The following is a 27,147-nucleotide window of genomic DNA, read 5'->3' as shown; positions in this document are numbered from 1 at the left end:
CGAATGGCCCCGAACCGAACCTCCTCGATCTAGCAGACTTCCTGGCGAGAGAAGTCAGCAGCCTACGGCTAGATACATTCGGACGGAGCACCCCTGGCTCCAGAGAAGGAACCAGACGACTAAATGATGGAAGAAGATCGGTGACTGTGATGCACCAATCGGAGTCAGTACCGAGCAGCAGGAGCCACAGTACCCCCTCCAGAACGGAGAAGTGGAAGATAGTGTGCCCCTACTGTGAGAAAGAACACTGGCTAGCGCAATGTGACTCCTTCCCCAAGCTGAACGCGGAGGAAGCAAGTCAATGGATAAAGTCCAACAAGCGCTGTTTTCGCTGTGCGCGCTCACACATGGCAGCCGAATGCCGCTTAAAGAAAAGGTGCACCAAGTGCGATGGAGCCCATCTGGACATACTTCACGACAGTAACAGACGGCGCCCTTCACCCGCACCATCCAGCAGCAAAGCGAGCGTCATGTACATCGATCCCGCCAGCAGCAGTGGAGCCCGAGTACTCCTAAAAGTAGTGCGTGTGACACTAAGCTACCAGAATAAAGTCCTGGACACTTACGCCGTCCTCGATGACGGGTCAGAGAAGACCCTTCTGCTCGCCTCCGCTGCGGCCCAGCTAGGGCTGCGGGGAAGCGAAACCCAAATGACAATTCGGACAATAAGACGAGATTTGAAGACGATAAAGGGCGAGAATGTCTCATTCTCTATCGCAGCAAGCGGCCAGCCTGAGCGACGGTACCAGATTACAGACGCTTTCACCAGCCAAGAAATAGGACTGTCGCGGTACACATACCCCGTCGCCAAGCTGATGGAGAAATATGCACATCTGCGCAAGTTGCCGATCCCGCTCATAGACAATGCTATGCCGATCCTGTTGATAGGCTCCGACCATGCAGACCTCATTGTCCCGATAGACCGGGTTCATACCGGACCCCGAGGCTGTCCTGCAGCAGTCGAGACCCGTTTGGGATGGACTCTCCAAGGCCCGCTCGCCAAATCTCTCAACCGAAGTACAGCCACTAGATGTCTCCACTCCCGAGTCACGGAGGGAGAAACCGCACTCCTGCAACACGTAGAGCGACTATGGACCTTGGAACAAATGCCCTTTAAGAACGGAAAGAAAGACATTCGCTCTAAAGATGACATTTACGCCATTCACCTCCTCGAGACAGGGACCAAGAGAGTCCCGGTCAACGGCGTGTTGAGATACGCCACGCCACTCCTGCGGCGAGAAGGAATGCCTACTTTCCACGCCAAGACAGACGCCACAGAACGGTACCTGCTGAACACGGAGCGGCGCTTAGCCAAGAACCCCGCCCAAGAGAGTGTATACCGCGCTGAGATTGAGAAGCTCATCACAGCGGGACACGTCACAAAGATGGACATTAAAGAGGCTGACCAGACCACTGAATCGTGGTACGTGCCTCACCACAAGGTCCATCACAACGGTAAAGACCGCATAGTATTTAACTGCAGCTACCAGATCGGATCCCAAAATCTGAATAAAGAGTTACTGCCCGGTCCCACACTCGGCCCCTCCCTACTCGGCGTTCTACTCCGCTTCCGCCAGGAAAGGGTGGCCATCAGCGGGGACATTAAAGGAATGTTCCTGCAGGTGAGATTAGTAGAGGAGGACAAGCCCCTGTTACGGTTCCTATGGAGAGAGAACCCAGGAGATGAGCACCCAGCCATCTACCAATGGGAAGTCCTCCCCTTCGGAACGACGTGCAGCCCCTGCTGTGCTACATTTGCACTACAGAAACATGTAGCAGAGGACCCAGCAGCGGACGAAGAGGTCCGACACAGCGTAAAGAACAGCTTCTACGTAGACAACTGTCTACAAAGCCTTTCAACCCAGGAAGAAGCCGAGGCTCTCCTGATTAAACTCCGCGCCTCATTGATCAAAGGCGGCTTTGATCTCAGGCAGTGGGCCAGCAGCGATCCGCAAGTACTGCGCAGCCTCTCCTCCGAGGACAAGGCAGCCAGCAGCGAGACCTGGATGGCTACAATCCCGGGAGAAGCCCAGGAGATGACCCTGGGATTGGTGTGGCGATTCAAAACAGATTCGCTTCACTACAGACACAAGCCCCTGACTACGGAGCAGGGAAGGCCGGCGGCGGCGCCGACCACCAGACGGAGTGTGTACACAACACTCGCCCGACAATATGACCCGCTAGGATGTATTCTACCGTACACCACCAGGGCAAAAATGATTGTACGAGCATTGTGGGACAAGGACCAGGGCTGGGACGACCCCATTCCCGCACACCTTGCATCCACCTGGAGAGAGTGGGAGATGGAGCTCCACTCACTCCCAGGCGTTAATATGCGCCGAAGCTACTTCCCACCCACAGTGAGGCCAGAGACATGTAAAATGGACTTACACGTCTTCAGTGACGCCTCAGAGGTCGCATACGGATCAGTAGCCTACTTGCGGGCCCAAGAAAAGGGGGGAGAGATCTACACAGCATTTGTCCTCGCCCGCTCGAGAATAGCCCCACGCAAGCAACAATCTATCCCACGTCTAGAGCTCTGTGCAGCCCTAGCCGGAGCGCACCTAGCCACGCTCATCCAACGTGAGCTCACCATACCGGTGTCTAGAACAATCCTGTGGTCAGATTCCACGACAGTACTCGCCTGGATCAAATCGGACTCATGCAAGTACAAAGTCTTCGTGGGAGTCAGAGTCACCGAGATTCAAGACTTAACCGAAGAGTTAACCGGAGAAACAGAGTGGCGCTACGTTGATACAAAACAGAACCCAGCTGACGTCATCACCCGGGGGATGCCCCTGGATGACCTCACCCGTCGCAATGTCTACAGTGACGGCCCTGCATTCCTAAGACTCCCGGAAGGACAGTGGCCCAGGCCTATCCCGAGGGAAGCAAGTCCAGAGGAGGTGGAAAATAAGAAGTCTGTGTTCTGTGGATTGAGCACCGTAGCCTCCACCGACCCTAACATAGACGATTGCACGTCCATAGAGAGTGCACAACAAAGAACATTCCTGCGGTACCACCCGGAGTGCAAGTCCCCCGCTGATATGTCAGCAGCTAACTACGAGGAAGCAGAATTGCTTCTACTGCAGCGAGCCCAGAGAGACTCGTTCCCCGATGAATTGGCCTGTCTACAGGGAGGAAAGCCCGTCCCATCCGACAGCAGATTAATTCATCTGGCCCCCGAGAGCGACGCTCATACCCTCATCAGAGTGGGTGGCCGCCTACGCAGAGCCCCCAATCTACCGGATGACATTAAATACCCGATCGTATTGAACAGCCGACACAAGGTCACAGAGCTGATTATAAAGAAATACGATGAGGATGTACATCACGCAGGAGCAGAAAGAGTCTTCGCGGAAATCAGACGTCGTTACTGGATCCTACAAGGAAGAGAGGCGGTACGACGCTTCCAGCGAACATGTCTAGACTGCCGCAAGTGGCGCGCGCAGCCCAGCATACCAAGGATGGCTGACCTTCCTCCATGTCGCCTCCGAATCGGTGACAAGCCATTCCACTCAACGGGTATGGACTGCTTTGGCCCGCTGCACATAAAGAAAGGAAGAGGAACCGAGAAGCGGTGGGGTATTGTATTCAAATGCATGACCACCAGAGCGATACACATCGAGCTTCTCCCGACCATGAGCACAGACTCATTCCTTATGGCCTTCCGTAGATTCACATCACGGAAAGGAAGACCGTCTACCCTATTGTCCGATCATGGGACAAACTTCAAAGGCGGCGAAAGAGAGCTGAGAGAGAGCTTCCAAGCTATGGGCCCAGAACTTAAGACCCACCTCGCTCCAGCACAGGTTGATTTCCAATTCAACCCCCCAAACGCACCCCACTTCGGTGGCACTTGGGAACGAGAAGTGCGCTCCATAAAGACAGCCCTGTACGCAGTACTTGGGGCCCAGACTGTGGCGGAAGAAGTCCTAATGACAGTCCTCACGGAGATTGAGGGAGTACTTAACTCGAAGCCCCTCGGATATGTCTCCAGTGATGTGGCGGATATCGACCCAGTTACCCCCAACACACTCCTGATGGGGCGGCTAGATCCTGCATTACCCCAGACAATGTACCGGCCTGAAGAAGCGAACGGCCGACGAATGTGGAGGTACAGCCAAGTATTAGCCGACAAGTTTTGGAGCAGTTTCCTACTGCACTACCTACCGTCTCTACAGACCCGCCAGAAGTGGGTAAAGGAGAGAGACAATTTGACAGAAGGAACAGTCGTCATGATTATTGATCAATCACTGCCCAGAGCTATGTGGCCGGCCGGCCGCGTAAGCAAAGTGATCACCGGTGCCGACGGCAAGGTCCGAGCAGCTGAAGTGCTCGTCCAGGGTCGCACTTACACCCGTCCCGTGGCGAGGCTCATAGAACTGCCCCGACTCCCAGACACAATCGATGATGACCATGACCCTATAACCATATGACTTTGTGAAGTTGACTGACCCCTACAGCAAACCCTTATGTGTAAATAGACAACGCGATTAATCTGTCTCTGTTTAACTGATTAGGTCTGGGACCAATCAGGGGGTGGCTGTTGTGAAGGGCCAGATTAAACCGAATATATATATTTATTTATATATATATATTTAATTGTATTTGTATATTCTCTAATATTCCCTGATATCCCTTGTATATTCCTTGTACAATATGCATTGAATATCCATTCTAGCCTACTGAACATCCCATAATAGTCTCCATTCTACTATTGGTCGAGACCTTGGTGCCAGGCTGCCATACCCCTCAGACCCAGTTCAAACGTACCGCTCAACATGTACGAACAAGTCCTAGTTCCGCGTAGGAATCTGGCTACCGCACCACTAATGGGACTATTTGTTCATAGTGCGTATATATACTGCGCTACTAAAGTAGGACTTCCTTTTCAGTCCAGTTTCTTACCCTCCAATAGAGTCACAGACGTAAAGCCTCCCCGCGACGCCACGTGTGGGAGTAAGGCCAAGTTCGGCTTACCATCGGTATTGAGACATCGTGTATATTAATATTTGAATATTTGGCACTATATCGTCGAGTTGGACGTAGTCTATTAAGCTAATAATAGTCTGTTAATATATAGTGCTTCGTGCGGTGAGAATACTACCGTAGTCAGTACCCCATCGTTTCGGGCAGAGAACTGGCTGCTTATCCAGGGTGGTTGACCCCACGTGAAGCTGCACCCGAGGAGCCCCAGAGCCGACGAGCGAGTGGACCTGTATACCGGATTATTCTACCGACGACAGCCCGCCTTCCCAGGCACGGATTATGCTTTGTATACGTTGATTATTCCATGGATAAAGACCCCCGACACTGCCGTGTGTTGGAACCCCCCCCCCTGGAGAGGACGCAAGGTGAGGAGACGCTCTGCAAGACGAGGTCGCTTCACGTCTCTCCTCCGTGGACCGGAGGACGCCGGCCCACAAAGAGTCCATCTGCTTTCATCTGTGGTCCAAGGATCGCCGGCGCATTGAACGGCACTACAGTGGGTTCACCTGGGATACCCTTGGCCGGATGAGGCAGCCGGATTCTACCCCCCCCCCCCCTTCCTACTCCTGTCGGCTTACAAGCGACCGGATTAACCCCCCCTAGTGTATCCAGCCTATAATCATTGAAGTATCATTGCTGTTATTCCTTAAACTATTCCAGGTCGTATATGTACCACCTGCGCCTTCAGAGATTGGACATTCTCTATTGATATACCGACGAATACTCTTGCCATAAAAGTGCATACTAATTCCCATTCATAAATGTGATTGATTTGATTAAGTGCTTGCCCTACACACCATCGCTGTGTAGAAATAAAGACCTATTTCTAATTCGTACATTTGTGTTGGATCCGTTTCATCTACGTGACAGTGTTCATCATAATATATTTATGCCGAGTACTGGGTGGCCGAATATTAAGTACAAAGGTAGTGGTAGTAAGTATCATATCTAGTAATACAGTCAGGGAATTGTACCCCTCAGTTACAATGATAATGATAATAATAATAATCCCAGGTTAGGTGCCTGACCCTCTCCTATCTCGATGTCTTTGAAGGCCATGTCTGAGCCAGAGTCGCTGATCAGCATCTCTCCATTCAGGGTGAACATGATGTTCATCTCAATCAGGTCGATCATACAGCCCACCACGTCACCAGACAGCCACTGGCGACCAAACGGCTCATTGCCCACATGCCAACGTTGAGCCTGAAGGGGGAAAAACAGTAATTTGTGAGTGACTGCTCTAGAATCTTCTAGCACACACCTCTAGGCTCACAGCCGCTTGGGCCATTGGAGGTTTGGTGAATACGAAAATAAAAGATGCTATAGAAAACATTCAGCCATTAGATGTTGCACTAGAGCACCAGCATGTCATTTATCTAATCAGGTGCATTCCACGTGGGGAAATGGGAAGTAGGGATCCATGCCTGCATCATGTAAACAACAACATTCATTTTGGACCCACAATATTTATTTATATGATACATTCATGAATCAATACTCTTTTGGGGAAGAAAGCAATATTTTTTATTGTGCACCTTTCTAAAAGCTCTGTGGATGTATTATTTTTTTGAATTTTTTTTATGATTACTCTACATAAAATGTTTTTGTTTCAAACACACTATAGCGATTTACACTATAGAGAGCCACACGTTTATTTTCTAATAGCCTACATTGCGGGGCAAACATAGACCAATGAAAGCAGATCTCCCTGCAGTATTACACTATTACACTAGCAAACTAGTACACCATTACACACTTTTACACTATGACACTATTACACACTATTACATGTTATGTATATATATATATATGATATGTATTATGTATACTATATATCATGAATGACGGTATGGTAAAAATCCATACCTTTGTATGGATCAGTGGTGGTATACCTTCATATCTGGTATACCACCTGGTACTAATTCCCTAACAGAAAATGCTTATTGTGGGTGGCTGATTGGCGCAGTGGGCAAGGCGCTCGCCACTAACGCAGGAGACGCTCGGTTCAAGCCCAGCTCTCGGCGTTGCTACCGGCTGGCCGGTCGTTCATACTAACACAATTGGCAAGTGTTAAAGGGTGGGAAAGCCGGTGGGTGGGGATTGGACGTTGTGGACAGCGCCTCCTACAGGTCGGTTTGGTGACACCGGTGCGGCGGAAACAGGAAGTAGCGGGGGCAGCGTGAGCCTCCCACGCGTTACTCCTCGCCACTGAGAGTTCGAGCTGCTGCGGTGAAAAGATGCGACAGGCTGCCTCCTTGCGTACCGGAGGGGACACGTGATGCAAGGCTTCTGTCCTCACTACAGCCGACCAGTGGGAGGCATAGTCTAGCAACGTTCAAGACAGGGGAGGGAAGAATTGGATAATACGAAATTGGGATGGGAGAAAAAATTGAAAAAATGGGGAGAAAAAGTGGATAAAAAAAAAAGCTTATTGTAATCGATTAATCATAATCTACAAATACTGACAATATATGTGGATAGAAGCCAATTCTGACACAAGCTTGATACAGATACAAGTATCACCTGGTGTTATTGGTGTTCCAGTATCTCGGGGTCCCTACCTTGAAGCCGTTGAAGACGTAGCCCATTTCGTCTCCTCCCAGTTCGGTGTCGGCGCGGACGCTGGGTCTCGCCCAACCCACCCTCATCTCCCCGATGGTCACAGCTTCAAACTCAAAGTACCACTTCCCCTGCATGACGGAATAGGACTTTTCTGCTCTGAACACTCGGATCTTGTCTCCCGGTCCGCCTGCCCCATGCCCACCTGGGTTACACACAGAAACAGCAGAAACTATCAGACAAAAGATCCATAGAAGACCATTCCCATACAACGCCAATTACCATCCAGTGTACTTCCAGTTGTATGGTCAACAGAAATTGTTTCGGAGTCACAGAAATGGACGTAACTGAAACTAGAAGTGGGGGCAAAGAGGAGGCTGGAGAAAAAGCTGGACGCTATACTGGAAAACCACCCCCTATAAGGAGCACATTCAGCCATAGACTTACCCCCCCATCCTTTACAATATGAATTGCCCCACACAGGATCAATAAAGTTGTCTGAATCTGAATCTGAATCTTTGTCCCAGTAGCCATCAGGCTCCACAACCGTGGTCATGGACTGCTGCCAATAATTGACGGCAGGAGAACTTGGGAACTGTTATGACTGTCTGACTCGTATTTACTAAACACTGCACAGACTATGGCGCAGTGATATATACCCTGTATACTATTATTATTATTATTGATAGAATATACTGCCATTCCACTATTATTATTATTATTATTATTATTATTATTATTATTATTATTATTATTATTATTATTATTATTATTATTATTATTATTATTATTATTATTATTATTATTATTATTATTATTATTATTATTATTATTATTATTATTATTATTATTATTATTATTATTATTATTATTATTATTATTATTATTATTATTATGTTCTACACTATTACTACTTTTATTATTATTACCTCCACCCTCTTCCCCCATGCTGCTATGACACCTGCATTTCCCCAAAGGGATCAATAAAGGAACACTTGACATGACTTGACCTCTACTGTCTACACACTGTACTTACAACGTATAGCCCTTAATGACATTTGAAAACATCACTCATCTGAAAGTAATTTTTTTTGATATTTTTCAGCCCAATCCATGCTGTCCCTCATACTAGCTCTGGATAGTTAGCCACAAACCAATGCAAAGTCAATGGGGTCGAGCACCTGTCTGTACAAGCCAACTGAGGCTCACTGAAATGTACTCCGCAGTGCACGCAAGGTATCACGCGACCATGTGTTATAGAAATTAGATCACGCCTATGGGTGGTTGTTAGGCCTGAGGCGCAGCCGAGGGTCGTTAGACCCCCATAGGCGTGATCTAATTTCTATAACACACAACTTCAAGTGGTGTAATACTTTTATACAATGGCCGAATTCATCCAACCTTATTGCTATACAATAAACACACAGTAATTGAAGCATAGTGGAGATTTATTCACAAAACCATCCGCAGAAAAAGTTGGTAAAAAAAAAAAATAATAATTGCCTCCGTGTCTAGAAGCAGATGGGAGGTGCGGTGCTTCAAAGCATGCCATCTAACAAAACCAATTACATAATCCAACATTGTGTAAACAACTAACATATTCTAGTTAACGGTATATTTTTTTAATTATTCGTTACGAATATATCCATACTTCCATTGTGTCTGGGACATCCAGTGAAATCGCTTCGTGCGACAGTGTCCTTTTGCAGAGGCAGGTTGCTACAAAGCATGCCATCTAACAGTGAAGTTACCGGTTGTTATTTGATTGATTGATTGATTGATTGAACATTTTATTACCAGATTGCAGAATGGGTACAATACAGTACGGCTCAATACACACAATTGTTAAGGGGATGCAGACCAGAGAAAGACTTTCGTCTTGTTTACATCAGGGTCCCCCATTTTCAATGCATCATAACATATATGAAATACAGATAGACAGTGCTACATCTATACATAGGTTGCTACAAAGCATGCCATCTAACAGTGAAGTTAGCGTTGTTATTTGATTGATTGATTGAACATTTTATTAACAGATTGCAGAATGGGTACAATACAGTACAGCTCAATACACACAATTGTTAAGGGGATGCAGACCTGAGAAAGACTTTCTTCTTGTTTACATCAGGGTCCCCCATTTTCAATGCATCATAACATTATGACATACAGATACAGTGCTACATCTATACATAGGTTGCTACAAGGCATGCCATCTAACAGTGAGTTAGCGGTTGTTATCTGATTGATTGATTGATTGATTGATTGATTGATTGATTGATTGATTGAACATTTTATTAACAGTGAAATGACAGTGGGTCTCATTCCCGAATATTTTCCAAAGAGTTCTCTTGGAAGACTTATCTTGGAACCGACTGAGACAGAATCAATGACAAGTTCACTCTGAGTCCCCAACGTGCGGGGAATATGTCTTAAGTGTCTCAAACGGTCACAACTGTAATATCTGCGTTGGGGAATGGCACCAGTCTGAAACGCGAACGCGTGTCCCCGCTCAGGTCATTTGCATACAAAACAACGCCTCCATAAGGCAACTAATGATGGACGCGGAAGCGCTTTGCGACCCATCAAAATTAGATTAGATTAATGTATTGTCATCATATATAGTACAGCTCGTGGTACACCTGCCGCAGCACGCGCGTGCGTGCGCACGCGCACACACACACACACACACACGCGCGCTGTATAAGTCTGTACTTATACTGTACGTAGGGCAGAGCATATAGTATCTACTAAATCCTAATGAAACAAGTAACTAGAATAATATAAGCCTACTGTTCATTCATTAGACACGTAGGCCATACTGGCGCACACAAGACTTGTTATGGAATATTAATGCAGTCTATTTCCACGCAATTAGCTTTAGTTCTTAATATTTATTTATTTATCCACTGTCATTTGCAGTGTTGGTGTATGGCTACATAGTGTATTTCAATATCTGTTTTATTGATTAATGATACATTTGAAGGAATGCAAGTTATAGCTATATCAAACAAATGTCTGTCCCATTGTACCAATCATGTTGGCTATAACCTGCATTCTTTCAAATGTATAATTAATCAATAAAACAGATATGTAACAAATAAGAAATACAAATTCCACAGAAGGCATTAAATAATTATTATTTTCAATAATTTCACAATAATTGCATAATTGTGTTTGAATATCTGAGTAATTATACATTTGTCCAAAATAGCTGGTTCAGATATGGTTAATCCAGCTGCCCTGTGATCAGATGAATCCATATTATTTATCTTTCCGACATCAAATGCGTAATTTTTTATCGTACAAATATTGTCATATTTATTTTAAATATGATTAAGTAATTCATTCCAAGGAGGCCTGTAGCGTTGCCATGAAGGAATCACTATGATCCGTCCCAAATAAAGCCATTACGAATGGAGAACACAGTCTGTCAAGTTAATACAATTTTCAATCAGTCAATCAATCATAAGTGTGCTCCTCAGCACTCTTAAATTCTGCTCTCAGCCACGGCCAAATCCGATCTCAGGAACATTTGGGGAATTGCACTACTAGCGCTAAAATGTCTTAAAGGGGTTATGCACTGCTATTCCTAGCACTATTTGGGCAACTTTACACACTTCCTGTGAGTCTATGTAACACATCTGTAATTTTTATTCCAAAAATAATCATTGTTTTATATTTCTAATCTTGTACTCAAAACCAGCATTTTTCAGCCTCATGAAAGCAGGCTATTATTGGCTTGGCTCCACCCAGACTTTGAGTGACAGCCACCCACCAAATAGCTCCGCCCATCTCCCCGTCAGAGATTAGGTTTCAGGTTACATACAAATATGGTATGTCATAAATATAGAGATGTAGCAGTACTGTCTATCTATATATATATAATATGTTACCATGAATTGAAATTGGGGGACCCTGATGTAAACAAGACGAAAGTCTTTCTCTGGTCTCCATCATAGCAGTACTGAGCAGTACTGTAGCAATACAAATATGGTATGTCATAAATATAGAGATGTAGCAGTACTGTCTATCTATATATATGTTACCACTATTTGTAAAAGCCACAACCACGTTACCATATTTGTAATAATGTAAATCATTGTGTCGTTGTACATATTGTGTATACACCGTTAGAAGCTAACATAGCTTAGCTTGGTAGCTATTGTGCTAACAACATATCCCGACGTCCGGCTCGCTGGCCGGCATGCACGCCCGACACAAAATGGTTCTCTCCTCTCTGTACACCCCCGTCCCCACGGGTACCCTGCCGGGGAGCCCATGGACGCGACAACGGCGGCAGCCGTAGGGTGCTCGAGCCCGCCGTAACGCTAGTGGTACACAATAGCTATGAGCTAACTAACGCTACGGCCGCCGCTGTTGTCGCGTCCACAAGCTCCCCGGCAGGACACCCGCGAGAACGGGGGCACACAAGGAGGAGAGAACCACCCCAAATCGAGCACTCATGCCGGCCGACAAGCCGGACACCGCGGTTGTTGTTAGCACAATAGTAGCCCACTGTGATGCACCGAGTGGGCCACCATTGATCAACATGCAGCGATGTGTAGCTTGCATGATGCGTGTGCAGTGCTTTGCCACACAGGTCTGAGAAGAGGACCTGCACATGATAGCAACCGGGAGCGTCGCGGAGCATTCAGCCTGCTGGCTACCTAGATCCACTTCAACCAGCCGAGCGTCGGGAGCTCCAGCAGCTTGTCGATGTGCTAATAGCCTGGAGCCAGCTACCGTTAGCTTGCAGAGGCTCCAGCACACCGACAAGCTGTGTAGCCAGCTAACGTTAGCTTGCAGAGGCTCCAGCACACCGACAAGCTGTGTAGCCAGCTACCGTTAGCTTGCAGAGGCTATTAGCACACCGACAAGCTGTGTAGCCAGCAGGCTGAATGCTCCGCGACGCTGGTTGAAGTGGATCTAGGTAGCCAGCAGGCTGAATGCTCAACGACGCTCCCGGTTGCTAACGCCGGCCCCGGCTGGTGCTAAGTAGCTAGCGATCGCTCCCGAGTCCCGAGAGCTAACGCCGGTCTGTCTGTCGAAGACCGAGGGAACCGCATCAGGCTTCAGCTGATTAGTGATCTTCTGGACAAACCTTCCACCCTGCAGGTAGCAAGAATGGAGGCGGGCATTACTAAAACCACAGAGCCAATCACATCACCGTGCGCTATAAACAGCGCCCTGTGACGTGCACCAGGTCGTCAAATCAACATGACCTGATTTACTAGAGGCAAAGAGGGGATGGGCTGTAGCTGAGGAATTCGCCAATATAGTATTTAGGCCCAAAAACACATTGATACGAACTCCTATTACTATAATACAATGCTAGAGACTGAAAAATGACATTTATAATGCATAGCACCTTTAAATTGGCAGAAACCTGTCTGAGAGGAAATTTTTTGTTGTAAATCCGTTCGGGAATGAGACCCACTGTCCTTTTGAAGGAGAGGGAGATTCTACAACGAATGCCATCTAACAACACACTTCCCCCGATTTATATTTTGTTTCACAATGAGTCATGACCAACCAATTACATAATCCAAGATTGTGTAAGCAACTAACACATTCCACGTGACTTTATCGTTTTTGAATGAGTCGTTATGACGATATCAATACATCCATTCATAAAGATTATTTTCCGCCATCTTGGTTTCATTCATAAAAACACGAACGGCGGAGTGATTTGGAAAAAAAGTTATTCGGTTGTGGGCGGGTTCTGGGATCACGTGGAGTGTGTTATGAGAAATAACAATGCCTGAAAGAAGTGTTTCAGCCAATCAGAATCAAGAAATTTGCATGCCATTGTATAATGAGCTTCAGTTAGCTTGTACAGAGAGAAGCTTGACCCCATTGACTTTGCATTGGTTTGTAGCTAACTATCCAGAGCTAGTATGAGGAACAGCATGGATGGACTATCAGAACTATCCCTTTAACAAAGAAAAGTAAAGAATGTGTAAACAAACGTACTGCTCTCCTGGTCAGGTGGCTCTATGTTGTAACCATAGCCAATGAGAGTACGAACAGCTGCACAGACCGTGTCCCTGTTGGTCTTCTTGGTCTTCTCATCCAGCAAGTTGTAAGGCACGAGACGAGGATTACGCTTGTTCATGATGTCCTGCATGGGAAGAGCAGACACTTTTCTTAAAGAACTCCTCTTGGAACTCCTCCTCTGTGTCTTTGACTACACAGATTGTTATTTGTGCACCTTGTCACTAGAGCGCCTTTTTCAACATTATTTTCCTGGAGATCCCTGAAATCTAAATTGCGTGTGTGATGTCACTAATAGGTTGAATCTATCATCGTCCAATATGTGGTAACTTGACACCTTTAGCTTCAGTATGCTGAGTAAGTATTGACATAAGTATATGTCTTGAAAGAATATAAGCTGCCAACTTGGAATTTCTGGTAAATATAAATGGGTGCTTGTTGTCAATTTGCATATTCATTCATCCTTGTGTTCTCAATGAGGGTAAAGGTGTAGAGATGATACTAAGCCGTTTTCAGTAGTTTATTGAATAATTTGGTGTGAAAACCATATTTATAGAAATTGTTATTCAATATAGAACATAATTGAAGGGTATAAAATACATCTGGGAGGGATCTTAAAAAACGATTAAAAAAAATTGCTTTTAAAATGGCTACTGTAACACCCATAACAACCTATCAATTTGGCGATCAAAATCGTCTAGCATATCTGCTTGAGCAGAGTGTCCAGTTGAAGATTATGATTAACCTCAATAAGGAATATTCTTTCTCCCTGAAAACACCTGGGATTATTTTCAAATAGCTGGGTAAATTGTCACCATTCATCTTTGACTACATCTAAACTGTCTGCTGTAATGGTAGGAAGAACTCCTGCAACCAACATGATATTAAACATGATAAAACAAAACAAAACACAATTCATTGTTTCTTTAAAACCAGTTTCACAGCAGTAGCAGAGGTAGATGAAGAGCTACCTGAACGATACTGTAGGTCCAGCCTTGGCGAACCCGGTCCCTCGCCCACACATTGTGTCCGTTCTCTGCCAGCCTCTCCACCAGCGTGTTCTGATTGGGAGTCAGCTTGACGTGGTTGAGGTCCAGTGGAGCAGGTTTATATCCATTGCTTTGCATATAACTAGGGACCCGATTAGATTAGATTAGAAATGTTCAATGTCTTCCATTTAGCCAAACATTCACACTATGACACACCCGGTGACAGAAGTATCTGCGTGCGCTAGGGCTGCACGATTCTTGCTCAAATGTGAATCATGATTTTTCTCCCTAAGAATTGAGATCACGATTCTCTCACGGTTCTTATTTTTGTGTGATTGATATCGCAACTGGGATTGTTCCGAAGCAAATAAGTCAGCATGTGAATGCAGTGTGACGTGAATGCATAGGGGAATAGGAGCGAGTGTTTTAATGCAACTGATCTCCATTTTGACGCAAATGCAAATACATCAGAATCGTCGTAATTTAGAAATAAAATTTTGTTTACGATTAATCGTGCAGCCCTAGCACGCACACACACACATACACAGCCTACAACTGTACCAGTCTTGGGAAACCACTGGGAGGAAACAACAACAACAACAACAACAACAACAACAACAACAACAACAACAACACAACAACATGGTAAAATTGCAATGGAAAATACAGTTAGCCGTCTCATTTCCAGCAGACCTTAACACAATGGCGCCCGACCACGGAGATCTCCGTGTTTCGATTCCACCCGTTGTGGACAGAAGCACGGATATATCCGTGGCAAGTTGTTATTGCTTTTATTCCATTTTAATAACCTATTCAAGGTCGGCGAGCGGCACTGCAGATTTACCCTACTCTTTGAATTTGCCAACGTGCATTACCGGCCAGATCCTCTTAGGGGCGCTGTCGCGATAATGGAGTGTGCCCTGTGGTTGAACGGTAGACAATTTGTTTTGACTTTCAATGGAGTTTTCAGTGAGCAGGATTCTGGATGTGCAGCATGTAGCTTGGATTACGTTTTGGAATGCGGATTTCACTATGCAATAAGGGGATTTATCTTCAGCCAATGGACATATCGATCTACCAGATGGCGATCGATAACGGGGAAATGCTCGGGGGGATCCAACCGGCTCATGGTAAGATCTTTTTCACGTAAATTACAGCCCGATCGAGCCTTGTTATGATACGATACGATCGGCCTATGTGGCTACTTAGACGAACACGGTTATTGGTAATCAATAATAAGAAACGACGTCCCCCCCCCCCCCCCTTTCATGCATACATGCTTGAGGATCGTGCCGATCATATGCAGTTTGAGTTATTTCTGTAGCATATGTATAACGGAAATGCCATTGGATATAACGGTAGTAGCTATTAGCCCTGTATCTCGCCTTCCAGGAAATATACTAGACCAAATCCTGTATAACGCTTATATTCACGGCGCTATAAAATGAGAACGTATTGATGACATTTTTTTTTCTTTAAGCCATTTTTAAGGGACGGTTTATGGTCTCAATTGACAATGAGAATGGACAGATAGCAATACTATAAAGTATAGATTTAGCTCTACAAACAGCCCCACGTCTGTTTACATTTCCCGGAACTCTAGAGATTTATTAGACTCATCCCAGTGGCCGCGATTGTGTTAAAAGGACCAGACCAGTCTTTTTGACATGTGGGTTCCAAGTAATTCTTCTTAGGATAGGATATCTTTTTATTAATCCCTCACAGGGAAATTCAAGTGACATACACATACAGCTCATCATCTCATTAAGGACCAGACCAGTCTTTTTGACATGTGGGTTCCAACAAGTCATTCTTCTTAAGGATCAGACCAGTCTTTTTGACATGTGGGTTCCAAATCATTCCTGCCTTGACACAACGATCGAGACTTTCTCTCTCATCTTTTACTGTTACTGAAACATTTGAATTTAGTTTCTGCTGATTCACCACTGCCATAGATTTAAATAGATTAATACATTTCTTTTTCAAATGTAGCCAATAGTAAAGACCCTAACCCTTTCACAGCAGTCAAAGTGTATTTTCAGCACTACGTTTGTTTACCAATGATTTTAAGTGTTATTAGCGAATATGAGTTTATAGAAATCTCAGTGCATTGGATCGGAAACCGGATGAATTAGATGCAAATAAAGGAAGCTGACATGAAACCGTTGTAGTTGTAAGAGAGAGGAGACCCGGGCTTTCGATGGACATTGACATTTTATAAAACTACACTACCCAGCTCACACCAGCCCCTATCTAAGCTGGAGGGGCTGTCGTGAAATATTTTTTGGAATGTTATTTTCATGATTATATATCACAGGTTGAAAAAGACCTACCATAAACGTTATTGCCATAAAAATATAAAATACAACGGATATTGTTTCTATACCTTTCTGTGAATGTATACAAAAAAACGCGTTGCAATCTGGTGAAAACTGGCGGAGCTATGGATACTATACAAAAGTAGATTTAATTCATAGTCTGCTGCCCTGTAATGGGCACCTGATGGTACTAAATCCAGATTTAACTCTGCCATTGGAAGGAGGAGATTTGGCCCGATCCATAGATGTATGACTTGGCCATAATAAGGTAATTTATAGGCCTGCTATTCTATATTCTATATTCATATTTCAAATGGCATGTGTCCGGATGGCAAAATTCAGTACCAGAAACGGAGGTCTAGGGCCTCCACAGATGTGCTTGATAGAGCTGGCGGACACTATGGGGTTGTGACTCCGATTAAAGAATCACAGGGCGATGCTTCAGTTTAGGGCTGGGGTCAGCAACCTTTACTATCAAAAGAGCCACTTTTCCCCCCTCCCACAAAATAAAATGCTCAGGGAGCCGCACAACCTATTTACCCTTAAAATGAAGATAACACAGTGTTTAGCATAAAACGCCTGACAATTGCATACCCAAAGTAATTTGCGATTTATTATACTTTATACTTATAGCACACAGTTTGTTGCATTAATGGAATTATAAAGCAACAAAAAGATTTTTTTTTTACTTTTTATTGCTGTTTTTACCTGTTATAACAAAGGAAAACCTCAAACTCTTATGAAGAGGAGAAAAAATACTGGCTGTGTAGACCTACTTTGAAATAAAACACAGAAAAGGAGAAAAAACACTGGCATCTGTAGACCTACTTTGAAATAAAACCCTGAACTATGCAGCTATTTTTTAGTCCTTCCCTTATTTGTGGAAAATCTATAAAATAAAAAGTTATTTTTTCGTTGCTCGCAAATTTCGCACCACATACAGTATCAGGCATACAGGTAAGCCTGCATCGTTAGTCGTGAGAGCAAATTAATCTGTCCACGCTGAATTAAACCCTCTATTTTCCTCAGACTTTCCTTTTTTTTTTTTTATCCATGGTGAGCTTACTGGGGGGTCGGAAACTCAAGATTAGCCACTTGCAGACGGCAGGGAGAGGCTCGGGGTGTGACGTACTGTATATTTTAGTTGATGAAATATTTTTGTTGAGTAAATATTTTAGTTGATGAAATATTTTTTCATTTCAGTGTCACAGTATAACATCGATCTCCAAAATAAGAAAAAAAAAAAAAAAAAAAAAAAAAAAAACTTTTTGGTCAGGGAGCCGCAGCTGATTGGCCGCAGGTTGCCGACCCCTGGTTTAGGGGTTTATATTCAGGGAATATTCGTGTTATGTGCGGTTTTCTACAAAGAAATACAATATAATATACATTAGTACACAGTAATGACATATATAAACATAATGTCATAAACATGTGGTCTATAGCTACAATAATATTCATTAATAATATAATACAAATAGTAATTAAAATCAGATAAATATAACCTACCATTTCACATAGACTGTATGCAGGGAAATTGCTCATGCAATACAGGCAAAACAATACAACCAGGCACAAACTGTAAACCAAATGTAAAGATAAATACAATGCACTAACAGTAACTTAATGACAAGTCCTATTTATATAGCCTAGCTAACACACAACTAAGCTAACCAGCAAGGCATGGCTAACAGCATATCACTAGGAGAGAGAAACAACATAAACAGAAATGGATCAATATGAACATAATTCCAAAGTAAGATGCAGTAAATTAATTAGGCAAAAACTAAATATAAATACTGTACTTGTCATTGACTCACAATTTCCCAAAAAGAAGAGAGGCAACTGTAGCATACCATCAAACAGCTGGACTGAGACAAACTGGCCAAAGTTAGGGGAAAAAACTCTTAAAGGGCCAGTAACCTTACCAGCAAACCAGAATGTGACACTAGCTGGAGCACATCACACACTGAACAATTACATTGGCATAAAATCAATCACCCTCTCCTGTCGATGAACAATGACAACATATTAAAGGGCAATTACAAATCTTATTAACAAGGGCTTTCCTACAGTACTGTATCTACAAAAAAACCTGTACATCATCTGCCCTTTATTAATTTGCTTAGATTTTTGTACACTTGATCTCAAGAAGGTGCTGAATGAGCTCAGTGGCAATCCTTCATGTCTGGTTAAAGTTTAGCATGGTGTTATTCACCGTAAGAAAAATACAAAATTAAAATTAAAATAATTATAATAATTGATATTCTCCTTTGGTTCATTACAATTTACTCAAGCATAGTAACAGACACAAAATTTCTGACACTGGGAATACATTCATTCATAACGGCAACAGTTTTCAGAAAACAAATGACACATAAGATGTCAGCATGGCAATTCTAGTCTGATGTAGTGACTTTCATGGATTTATGTGGCATTTAAGACACATTTTCAGATACACTGGAAGCCAATGGCAATGGTGAATCAGCAAAAAATAACTACCACATTTTTCTGTGGGGTATGGAGAGAAATGGTAAGTCATCAACCATGTACTGTAACAGTATGTGATGAAAAGATAAAAGACAATAATGATGAGAGACATGTTGGTGCAGAACTCCACGACTCACGTTTTGGGAAGTTTGATCCTTTTCAGGTTCTCTTCTGCTTTCTCATCTCCCATCCCCACATGGCAGCCCAGCGCCAGCAGGGTCCTGAGGCACATAGGACAATGAATGACATGTACAAAGAGAACTGTGTGTGTGTGTGTGTGTGTGTGTGTGTGTGTGTGTGTGTGTGTGTGTGTGTGTGTGTGTGTGTGTGTGTGTGTGTGTGTGTGTGTGTGTGTGTGTGTGTTGGCCAGGAGAGATTCCTGAAACCTAGTAAGCCTAATATCTCTCTTGGTCCAGGAAGACTGTAACTGAGGGGTACAATTCCCTGACTGTATTACTAGATATGATACTTACTACCACTACCTTTGTACTTAATATTCGGCCACCCAGTACACGGCATAAATATATTATGATGAACACTGTCACGTAGATGAAACGGATCCAACACAAATGTACGAATTAGAAATAGGTCTTTATTTCTACACAGCGATGGTGTGTAGAGCAAGCACTTAATCAAATCAATCACATTTATGAATGGAATTAGTATGCACTTTTATGGCAAGAGTATTCGTCGGTATATCAATAGAGAATGTCCAATCTCTGAAGGCGCAGGTGGTACATATACGACCTGGAATAGTTTAAGGAATAACAGCAATGATACTTTAATGATTATATACTGGATACACTAGAGGGGGTTAATCCGGTCGCTTGTAAGCCGACAGGAGTAGGAAGGGGGGGGGGTAGAATCCGACTGCCTCATCCGGCCAAGGGTATCCCAGGTGAACCCACTGTAGTGCCGTTCAATGCGCCGGCGATCCTTGGACCACAGATGAAAGCAGGTGGACTCTTTGTGGGCCGGCGTCATCCGGTCCACGGAGGAGAGACGTGAAGCGACCTCGTCTTGCAGAGCGTCTCCTCACCTTGCGTCCTCTCCAGGGGGGGGGGGTTCCAACACACGGCAGTGTCGGGGGTCTTTATCCATGGAATAATCAATGTATACAAAGCATAATCCGTGCCTGGGAAGGCGGGCTGTCGTCGGTAGAATAATCCGGTATACAGGTCCACTCGCTCGTCGGCTCTGGGGCTCCTCGGGTGCAGCTTCACGTGGGGTCAACCACCCTGGGTAAGCAGCCAGTTCTCTGCCCGAAACGATGGGGTACTGACTACGGTAGTATTCTCACCGCACGAAGCACTATATATTAACAGACTATTATTAGCTTAATAGACTACGTCCAACTCGACGATATAGTGCCAAATATGACTATTCAAATATTAATATACACGATGTCTCAATACCGATGGTAGGCGAACTTGGCCTTACTCCCACATGTGGCGTCGCGGGGAGGCTTTACGTCTGTGACTCTATTGGAGGGTAAGAAACTGGACTGAAAAGGAAGTCCTACTTTAGTAGCGCAGTATATATACGCACTATGAACAAATAGTCCCATTAGTGGTGCGGTAGTCAGATTCCTACGCGGAACTAGGACTTGTTCGTACATGTGGAGCGGTACGTTTGAACTGGGTCTGAGGGGTATGGCAGCCTGGCACCAAGGTCTCGACCAATAGTAGAATGGAGACTATTATGGGATGTTCAGTAGGCTAGAATGGATATTCAATGCATATTGTACAAGGAATATACAAGGGATATCAGGGAATATTAGAGAATATACAAATACAATTAAATATATATATATAAATAAATATATATATTCGGTTTAATCTGGCCCTTCACAACAGCCACCCCCTGATTGGTCCCAGACCTAATCAGTTAAACAGAGACAGATTAATCGCGTTGTCTATTTACACATAAGGGTTTGCTGTAGGGGTCAGTCAACTTCACAAAGTCATAGGGTTATAGGGTCATGGTCATCATCGATTGTGTCTGGGAGTCGGGGCAGTTCTATGAGCCTCGCCACGGGACGGGTGTAAGTGCGACCCTGGACGAGCACTTCAGCTGCCCGGACCTTGCCGTCGGCACCGGTGATCACTTTGCTTACGCGGCCGGCCGGCCACATAGCTCTGGGCAGTGATTGATCAATAATCATGACGACTGTTCCTTCTGTCAAATTGTCTCTCTCCTTTACCCACTTCTGGCGGGTCTGTAGAGACGGTAGGTAGTGCAGTAGGAAACTGTTCCAAAACTTGTCGGCTAATACTTGGCTGTACCTCCACATTCGTCGGCCGTTCGCTTCTTCAGGCCGGTACATTGTCTGGGCTCGCTGCAGTAGAAGCAATTCTGCTTCCTCGTAGTTAGCTGCTGACATATCAGCGGGGGACTTGCACTCCGGGTGGTACCGCAGGAATGTTCTTTGTTGTGCACTCTCTATGGACGTGCAATCGTCTATGTTAGGGTCGGTGGAGGCTACGGTGCTCAATCCACAGAACACAGACTTCTTATTTTCCACCTCCTCTGGACTTGCTTCCCTCGGGATAGGCATGGGCCACTGTCCTTCCGGGAGTCTTAGGAATGCGGGGCCGTCACTGTAGACATTGCGACGGGTGAGGTCATCCAGGGGCATCCCCCGGGTGATGACGTCAGCTGGGTTCTGTTTTGTATCAACGTAGCGCCACTCTGTTTCTCCGGTTAACTCTTCGGTTAAGTCTTGAATCTCGGTGACTCTGACTCCCACGAAGACTTTGTACTTGCATGAGTCCGATTTGATCCAGGCGAGTACCGTCGTGGAATCTGACCACAGGATTGTTCTAGACACCGGTATGGTGAGCTCACGTTGGATGAGCGTGGCTAGGTGCGCTCCGGCTAGGGCTGCGCAGAGCTCTAGACGTGGGATAGATTGTTGCTTGCGTGGGGCTATTCTCGAGCGGGCGAGGACAAATGCTGTGTAGATCTCTCCCCCCTTCTCTTGGGCCCGCAAGTAGGCTACTGATCCGTATGCGACCTCTGAGGCGTCACTGAAGACGTGTAAGTCCATTTTACATGTCTCTGGCCTCACCGTGGGTGGGAAGTAGCTTCGGCGCATATTAACGCCTGGGAGTGAGTGGAGCTCCATCTCCCACTCTCTCCAGGTGGATGCAAGGTGTGCGGGAATGGGGTCGTCCCAGCCCTGGTCCTTGTCCCACAATGCTCGTACAATCATTTTTGCCCTGGTGGTGTACGGTAGAATACATCCTAGCGGGTCATATTGTCGGGCGAGTGTTGTGTACACACTCCGTCTGGTGGTCGGCGCCACCGCCGGCCTTCCCTGCTCCGTAGTCAGGGGCTTGTGTCTGTAGTGAAGCGAATCTGTTTTGAATCGCCACACCAATCCCAGGGTCATCTCCTGGGCTTCTCCCGGGATTGTAGCCATCCAGGTCTCGCTGCTGGCTGCCTTGTCCTCGGAGGAGAGGCTGCGCAGTACTTGCGGATCGCTGCTGGCCCACTGCCTGAGATCAAAGCCGCCTTTGATCAATGAGGCGCGGAGTTTAATCAGGAGAGCCTCGGCTTCTTCCTGGGTTGAAAGGCTTTGTAGACAGTTGTCTACGTAGAAGCTGTTCTTTACGCTGTGTCGGACCTCTTCGTCCGCTGCTGGGTCCTCTGCTACATGTTTCTGTAGTGCAAATGTAGCACAGCAGGGGCTGCACGTCGTTCCGAAGGGGAGGACTTCCCATTGGTAGATGGCTGGGTGCTCATCTCCTGGCTTCTCTCTCCATAGGAACCGTAACAGGGGCTTGTCCGCCTCTACTAATCTCACCTGCAGGAACATTCCTTTAATGTCCCCGCTGATGGCCACCTTTTCCTGGCGGAAGCGGAGTAGAACGCCGAGTAGGGAGGGGCCGAGTGTGGGACCGGGCAGTAACTCTTTATTCAGATTTTGGGATCCGATCTGGTAGCTGCAGTTAAATACTATGCGGTCTTTACCGTTGTGATGGACCTTGTGGTGAGGCACGTACCACGATTCAGTGGTCTGGTCAGCCTCTTTAATGTCCATCTTTGTGACGTGTCCCGCTGTGATGAGCTTCTCAATCTCAGCGCGGTATACACTCTCTTGGGCGGGGTTCTTGGCTAAGCGCCGCTCCGTGTTCAGCAGGTACCGTTCTGTGGCGTCTGTCTTGGCGTGGAAAGTAGGCATTCCTTCTCGCCGCAGGAGTGGCATGGCGTATCTCAACACGCCGTTGACCGGGACTCTCTTGGTCCCTGTCTCGAGGAGGTGAATGGCGTAAATGTCATCTTTAGAGCGAATGTCTTTCTTTCCGTTCTTAAAGGGCATTTGTTCCAAGGTCCATAGCCGCTCTACGTGTTGCAGGAGTGCGGTTTCTCCCTCTGTGACTCGGGAGTGGAGACATCTAGTGGCTGTACTTCGGTTGAGAGATTTGGCGAGCGGGCCTTGGAGAGTCCATCCCAAACGGGTCTCGACTGCTGCAGGACAGCCTCGGGGTCCGGTATGAACCCGGTCTATCGGGACAATGAGGTCTGCATGGTCGGAGCCTATCAACAGGGTCGGCATAGCATTGTCTATGAGCGGGATCGGTAACTTGCGCAGATGTACATATTTCTCCATCAGCTTGGCGACGGGGTATGTGTACCGCGACAGTCCTATTTCTTGGCTGGTGAAAGCGTCTGTAATCTGGTACCGTCGCTCAGGCTGGCCGCTTGCTGCGATAGAGAATGAGACATTCTCGCCCTTTATCGTCTTCAAATCTCGTCTTATTGTCCGAATTGTAATTTGGGTTTCGCTCCCCCGCAGCCCTAGCTGGGCCGCAGCGGAGGCGAGCAGCAGGGTCTTCTCTGACCCGTCATCGAGGACGGCGTAAGTGTCCAGGACTTTATTCTGGTAGCTTAGTGTCACACGCACTACTTTTAGGAGTACTCGGGCTCCACTGCTGCTGGCGGGATCGATGTACATGACGCTCGCTTTGCGGCTGGATGGTGCGGGTGAAGGGCGCCGTCTGTTACTGTCGTGAAGTATGTCCAGATGGGCTCCATCGCACTTGGTGCACCTTTTCTTTAAGCGGCATTCGGCTGCCATGTGTGAGCGCGCACAGCGAAAGCAGCGCTTGTTGGACTTTATCCATTGACTGGCTTCCTCCGCGTTCAGCTTGGGGAAGGAGTCACATTGCGCTAGCCAGTGTTCTTTCTCACAGTAGGGGCACACTATCTTCCACTTCTCCGTTCTGGAGGGGGTACTGTGGCTCCTGCTGCTCGGTACTGACTCCGATTGGTGCATCACGGTCACCGATCTTCTTCCATCATTTAGTCGTCTGGTTCCTTCTCTGGAGCCAGGGGTGCTCCGTCCGAATGTATCTAGCCGTAGGCTGCTGACTTCTCTCGCCAGGAAGTCTGCTAGATCGAGGAGGTTCGGTTCGGGGCCATTCGGGTCTCTGTGGTCCCTCTGCCGCCTAAAGCGCTCCTGACGAGCGGGCGGCAGCTTCTCCAGAATCCTTTTCACATTTGAGTTGGCGTAAAGTTCATGCCTCCCCTTCTCTCTTTGCGCTCCCAACATCCCTACCAGGGACTGCACTCTGATGGACAGGTCGTCCAGTGCTCGATTGTCTATTGCTGGGGGTAAGCGGTCGATGTGTCGGATCTCCTGGATCACGTAATCCCATATGCGCCCATACCTCTGGTCCAATGCTACCAGCGCTGCTGTGTATGGGGTGGTGGAAGTCGCGTAGGCGAGCGCTATATTATGTGCGCGGGGCACCTTTAAGTGCTTCAGTAGGATGGCGTATTTGTGGCGTTCATCCAATACATCCACCAACATGGTCTCCAGACACATGCGGAGTTCTGTATACTGGGCCCGGTTCTCTTGGGTGAAGTCGGGTACCATAGGCGTGCCAATGTATGACGCTGACTGTGGATACATCGGCGAGCGTTGGGGGAGAGGCCTCCTAGGCGAGTCTCCTCCCGCTCCTTGGTATGGGCTGGTACCGGCAGTGTACCATGGCCCGCTTGTCCAGGTGCTGTTCCTCGGTGCGGGTCGTGCGTCGTGCTCACCCGTGTATAGAGTCGGGGGTCTGTAGCGCAGCTCCGCGGGAGTATAGCCTGGGCTGTACCGGACCTCCTGGTCCGGTAGAGTACTGTGCTGTCTTCGGGCGTGGTTCTCCTCCTCTTCCTCTTCGTCTTCAGTTAGGTCATCCAGTGCTTGTAGTCTCTGGTTTAGCCTCTCCACAGGATATGCTGCTCCTTCCCGGTTGCTAGGTCTCGCTTGGACCGGTGGGGGGAGGTGGTCTGTGGGGGGTATAGACCTCGTCTGTTGGTCAAGTTCAGGGTTGTTTACTCGGCTGGGGGATGCCGCCCTGGAGGTGTGTCTAGACGAGTTCCTGGAGCCTCTGGCGGAGGGAGAGGGTGTTGTCCGTCTGATCAGCTGTTCTATTAGTTGCGACTGCTGTCTGTCGCGCGCTGCGTCCCGTTGAGCACCGGCTCGTTCTCGGGCCACATTCTCTTCCATCTGAATGCGTCTTATTTCTAGACGTATCTGCTCGTGTTCGCTTCGCTGCTGGATCTGCAGTCGGTCGCGTTCAGCAGCGGCGTTCAGGCTGATGAGGAAGGCCTGCTGTAGGGTCCTCTCTGCCTCGCTGGGAGAAGGCGGTTGTATAGGGGAGCCTTCCCTCGGGGTACTCCTTGCGGAGCCTTGGAGCTCTATCTCCACGGTGCTCTCCCCGTCTTCTTCCGTGCCGAGTTCTCTCTCGGTAGCGTTGTATTCCTCCCGGGACTCATCGGGGACTACTTCTTCAGTACTGGCGGGGTGTGAAGTCATGTCTGGTTCCCACTGGTCCCCACCGTGAACTTGGTCAGTTACATTAGAGCCCGTAGGGGCCTCTATGGTCGGGGTAGTCTGGGCGTTGGGGTTAGACATACTTTTACTTTCTAGTTTTACCGCGTTTACTGTTAGTAGAAGACTAGGTTGTTGACTGACAGTGTAGGCCTCTAAGTACTGAGGGAGCCGTCGTTCGCGCTGCGGGCGTTGGTTAGGAGGATCGTTTCGTGGAGTGTTCATCATAGGCCATTTCAATATTAATAACACTATATTAATATTACACTAATTACCCTCCGGCTCGAAGGACCAATTGTAACTGAGGGGTACAATTCCCTGACTGTATTACTAGATATGATACTTACTACCACTACCTTTGTACTTAATATTCGGCCACCCAGTACACGGCATAAATATATTATGATGAACACTGTCACGTAGATGAAACGGATCCAACACAAATGTACGAATTAGAAATAGGTCTTTATTTCTACACAGCGATGGTGTGTAGAGCAAGCACTTAATCAAATCAATCACATTTATGAATGGAATTAGTATGCACTTTTATGGCAAGAGTATTCGTCGGTATATCAATAGAGAATGTCCAATCTCTGAAGGCGCAGGTGGTACATATACGACCTGGAATAGTTTAAGGAATAACAGCAATGATACTTTAATGATTATATACTGGATACACTAGAGGGGGTTAATCCGGTCGCTTGTAAGCCGACAGGAGTAGGAAGGGGGGGGGGGTAGAATCCGACTGCCTCATCCGGCCAAGGGTATCCCAGGTGAACCCACTGTAGTGCCGTTCAATGCGCCGGCGATCCTTGGACCACAGATGAAAGCAGGTGGACTCTTTGTGGGCCGGCGTCATCCGGTCCACGGAGGAGAGACGTGAAGCGACCTCGTCTTGCAGAGCGTCTCCTCACCTTGCGTCCTCTCCAGGGGGGGGGGTTCCAACACACGGCAGTGTCGGGGGTCTTTATCCATGGAA

General features: G+C 46.6%; 1 protein-coding gene across 1 annotated transcript in view; it reads right to left on the bottom strand.

The window, feature by feature from the left end:
- LOC311233659 (ryanodine receptor 1-like) overlaps window positions 1-27,147 on the bottom strand; it is a gene marked incomplete at both ends in the record, with an annotated part of 453,326 nt that overhangs the window by 259,974 nt on the left and 166,205 nt on the right. Inside the window, 5 exons of the mRNA XM_084320641.1 lie at window positions 6,021-6,195; window positions 7,554-7,756; window positions 13,525-13,672; window positions 14,517-14,676; window positions 19,477-19,560. Coding sequence (XP_084176767.1) covers window positions 6,021-6,195; window positions 7,554-7,756; window positions 13,525-13,672; window positions 14,517-14,676; window positions 19,477-19,560 — 770 coding nt within the window. The remainder of the gene's footprint in view (window positions 1-6,020; window positions 6,196-7,553; window positions 7,757-13,524; window positions 13,673-14,516; window positions 14,677-19,476; window positions 19,561-27,147) is intronic.

Source organism: Notolepis coatsorum (assembly GCF_963971535.1).
Source record: "Notolepis coatsorum genome assembly, chromosome: 8".
Taxonomy (NCBI): domain Eukaryota; kingdom Metazoa; phylum Chordata; class Actinopteri; order Aulopiformes; family Paralepididae; genus Notolepis; species Notolepis coatsorum.
This window is presented reverse-complemented; position numbering and strand designations above follow the sequence as displayed.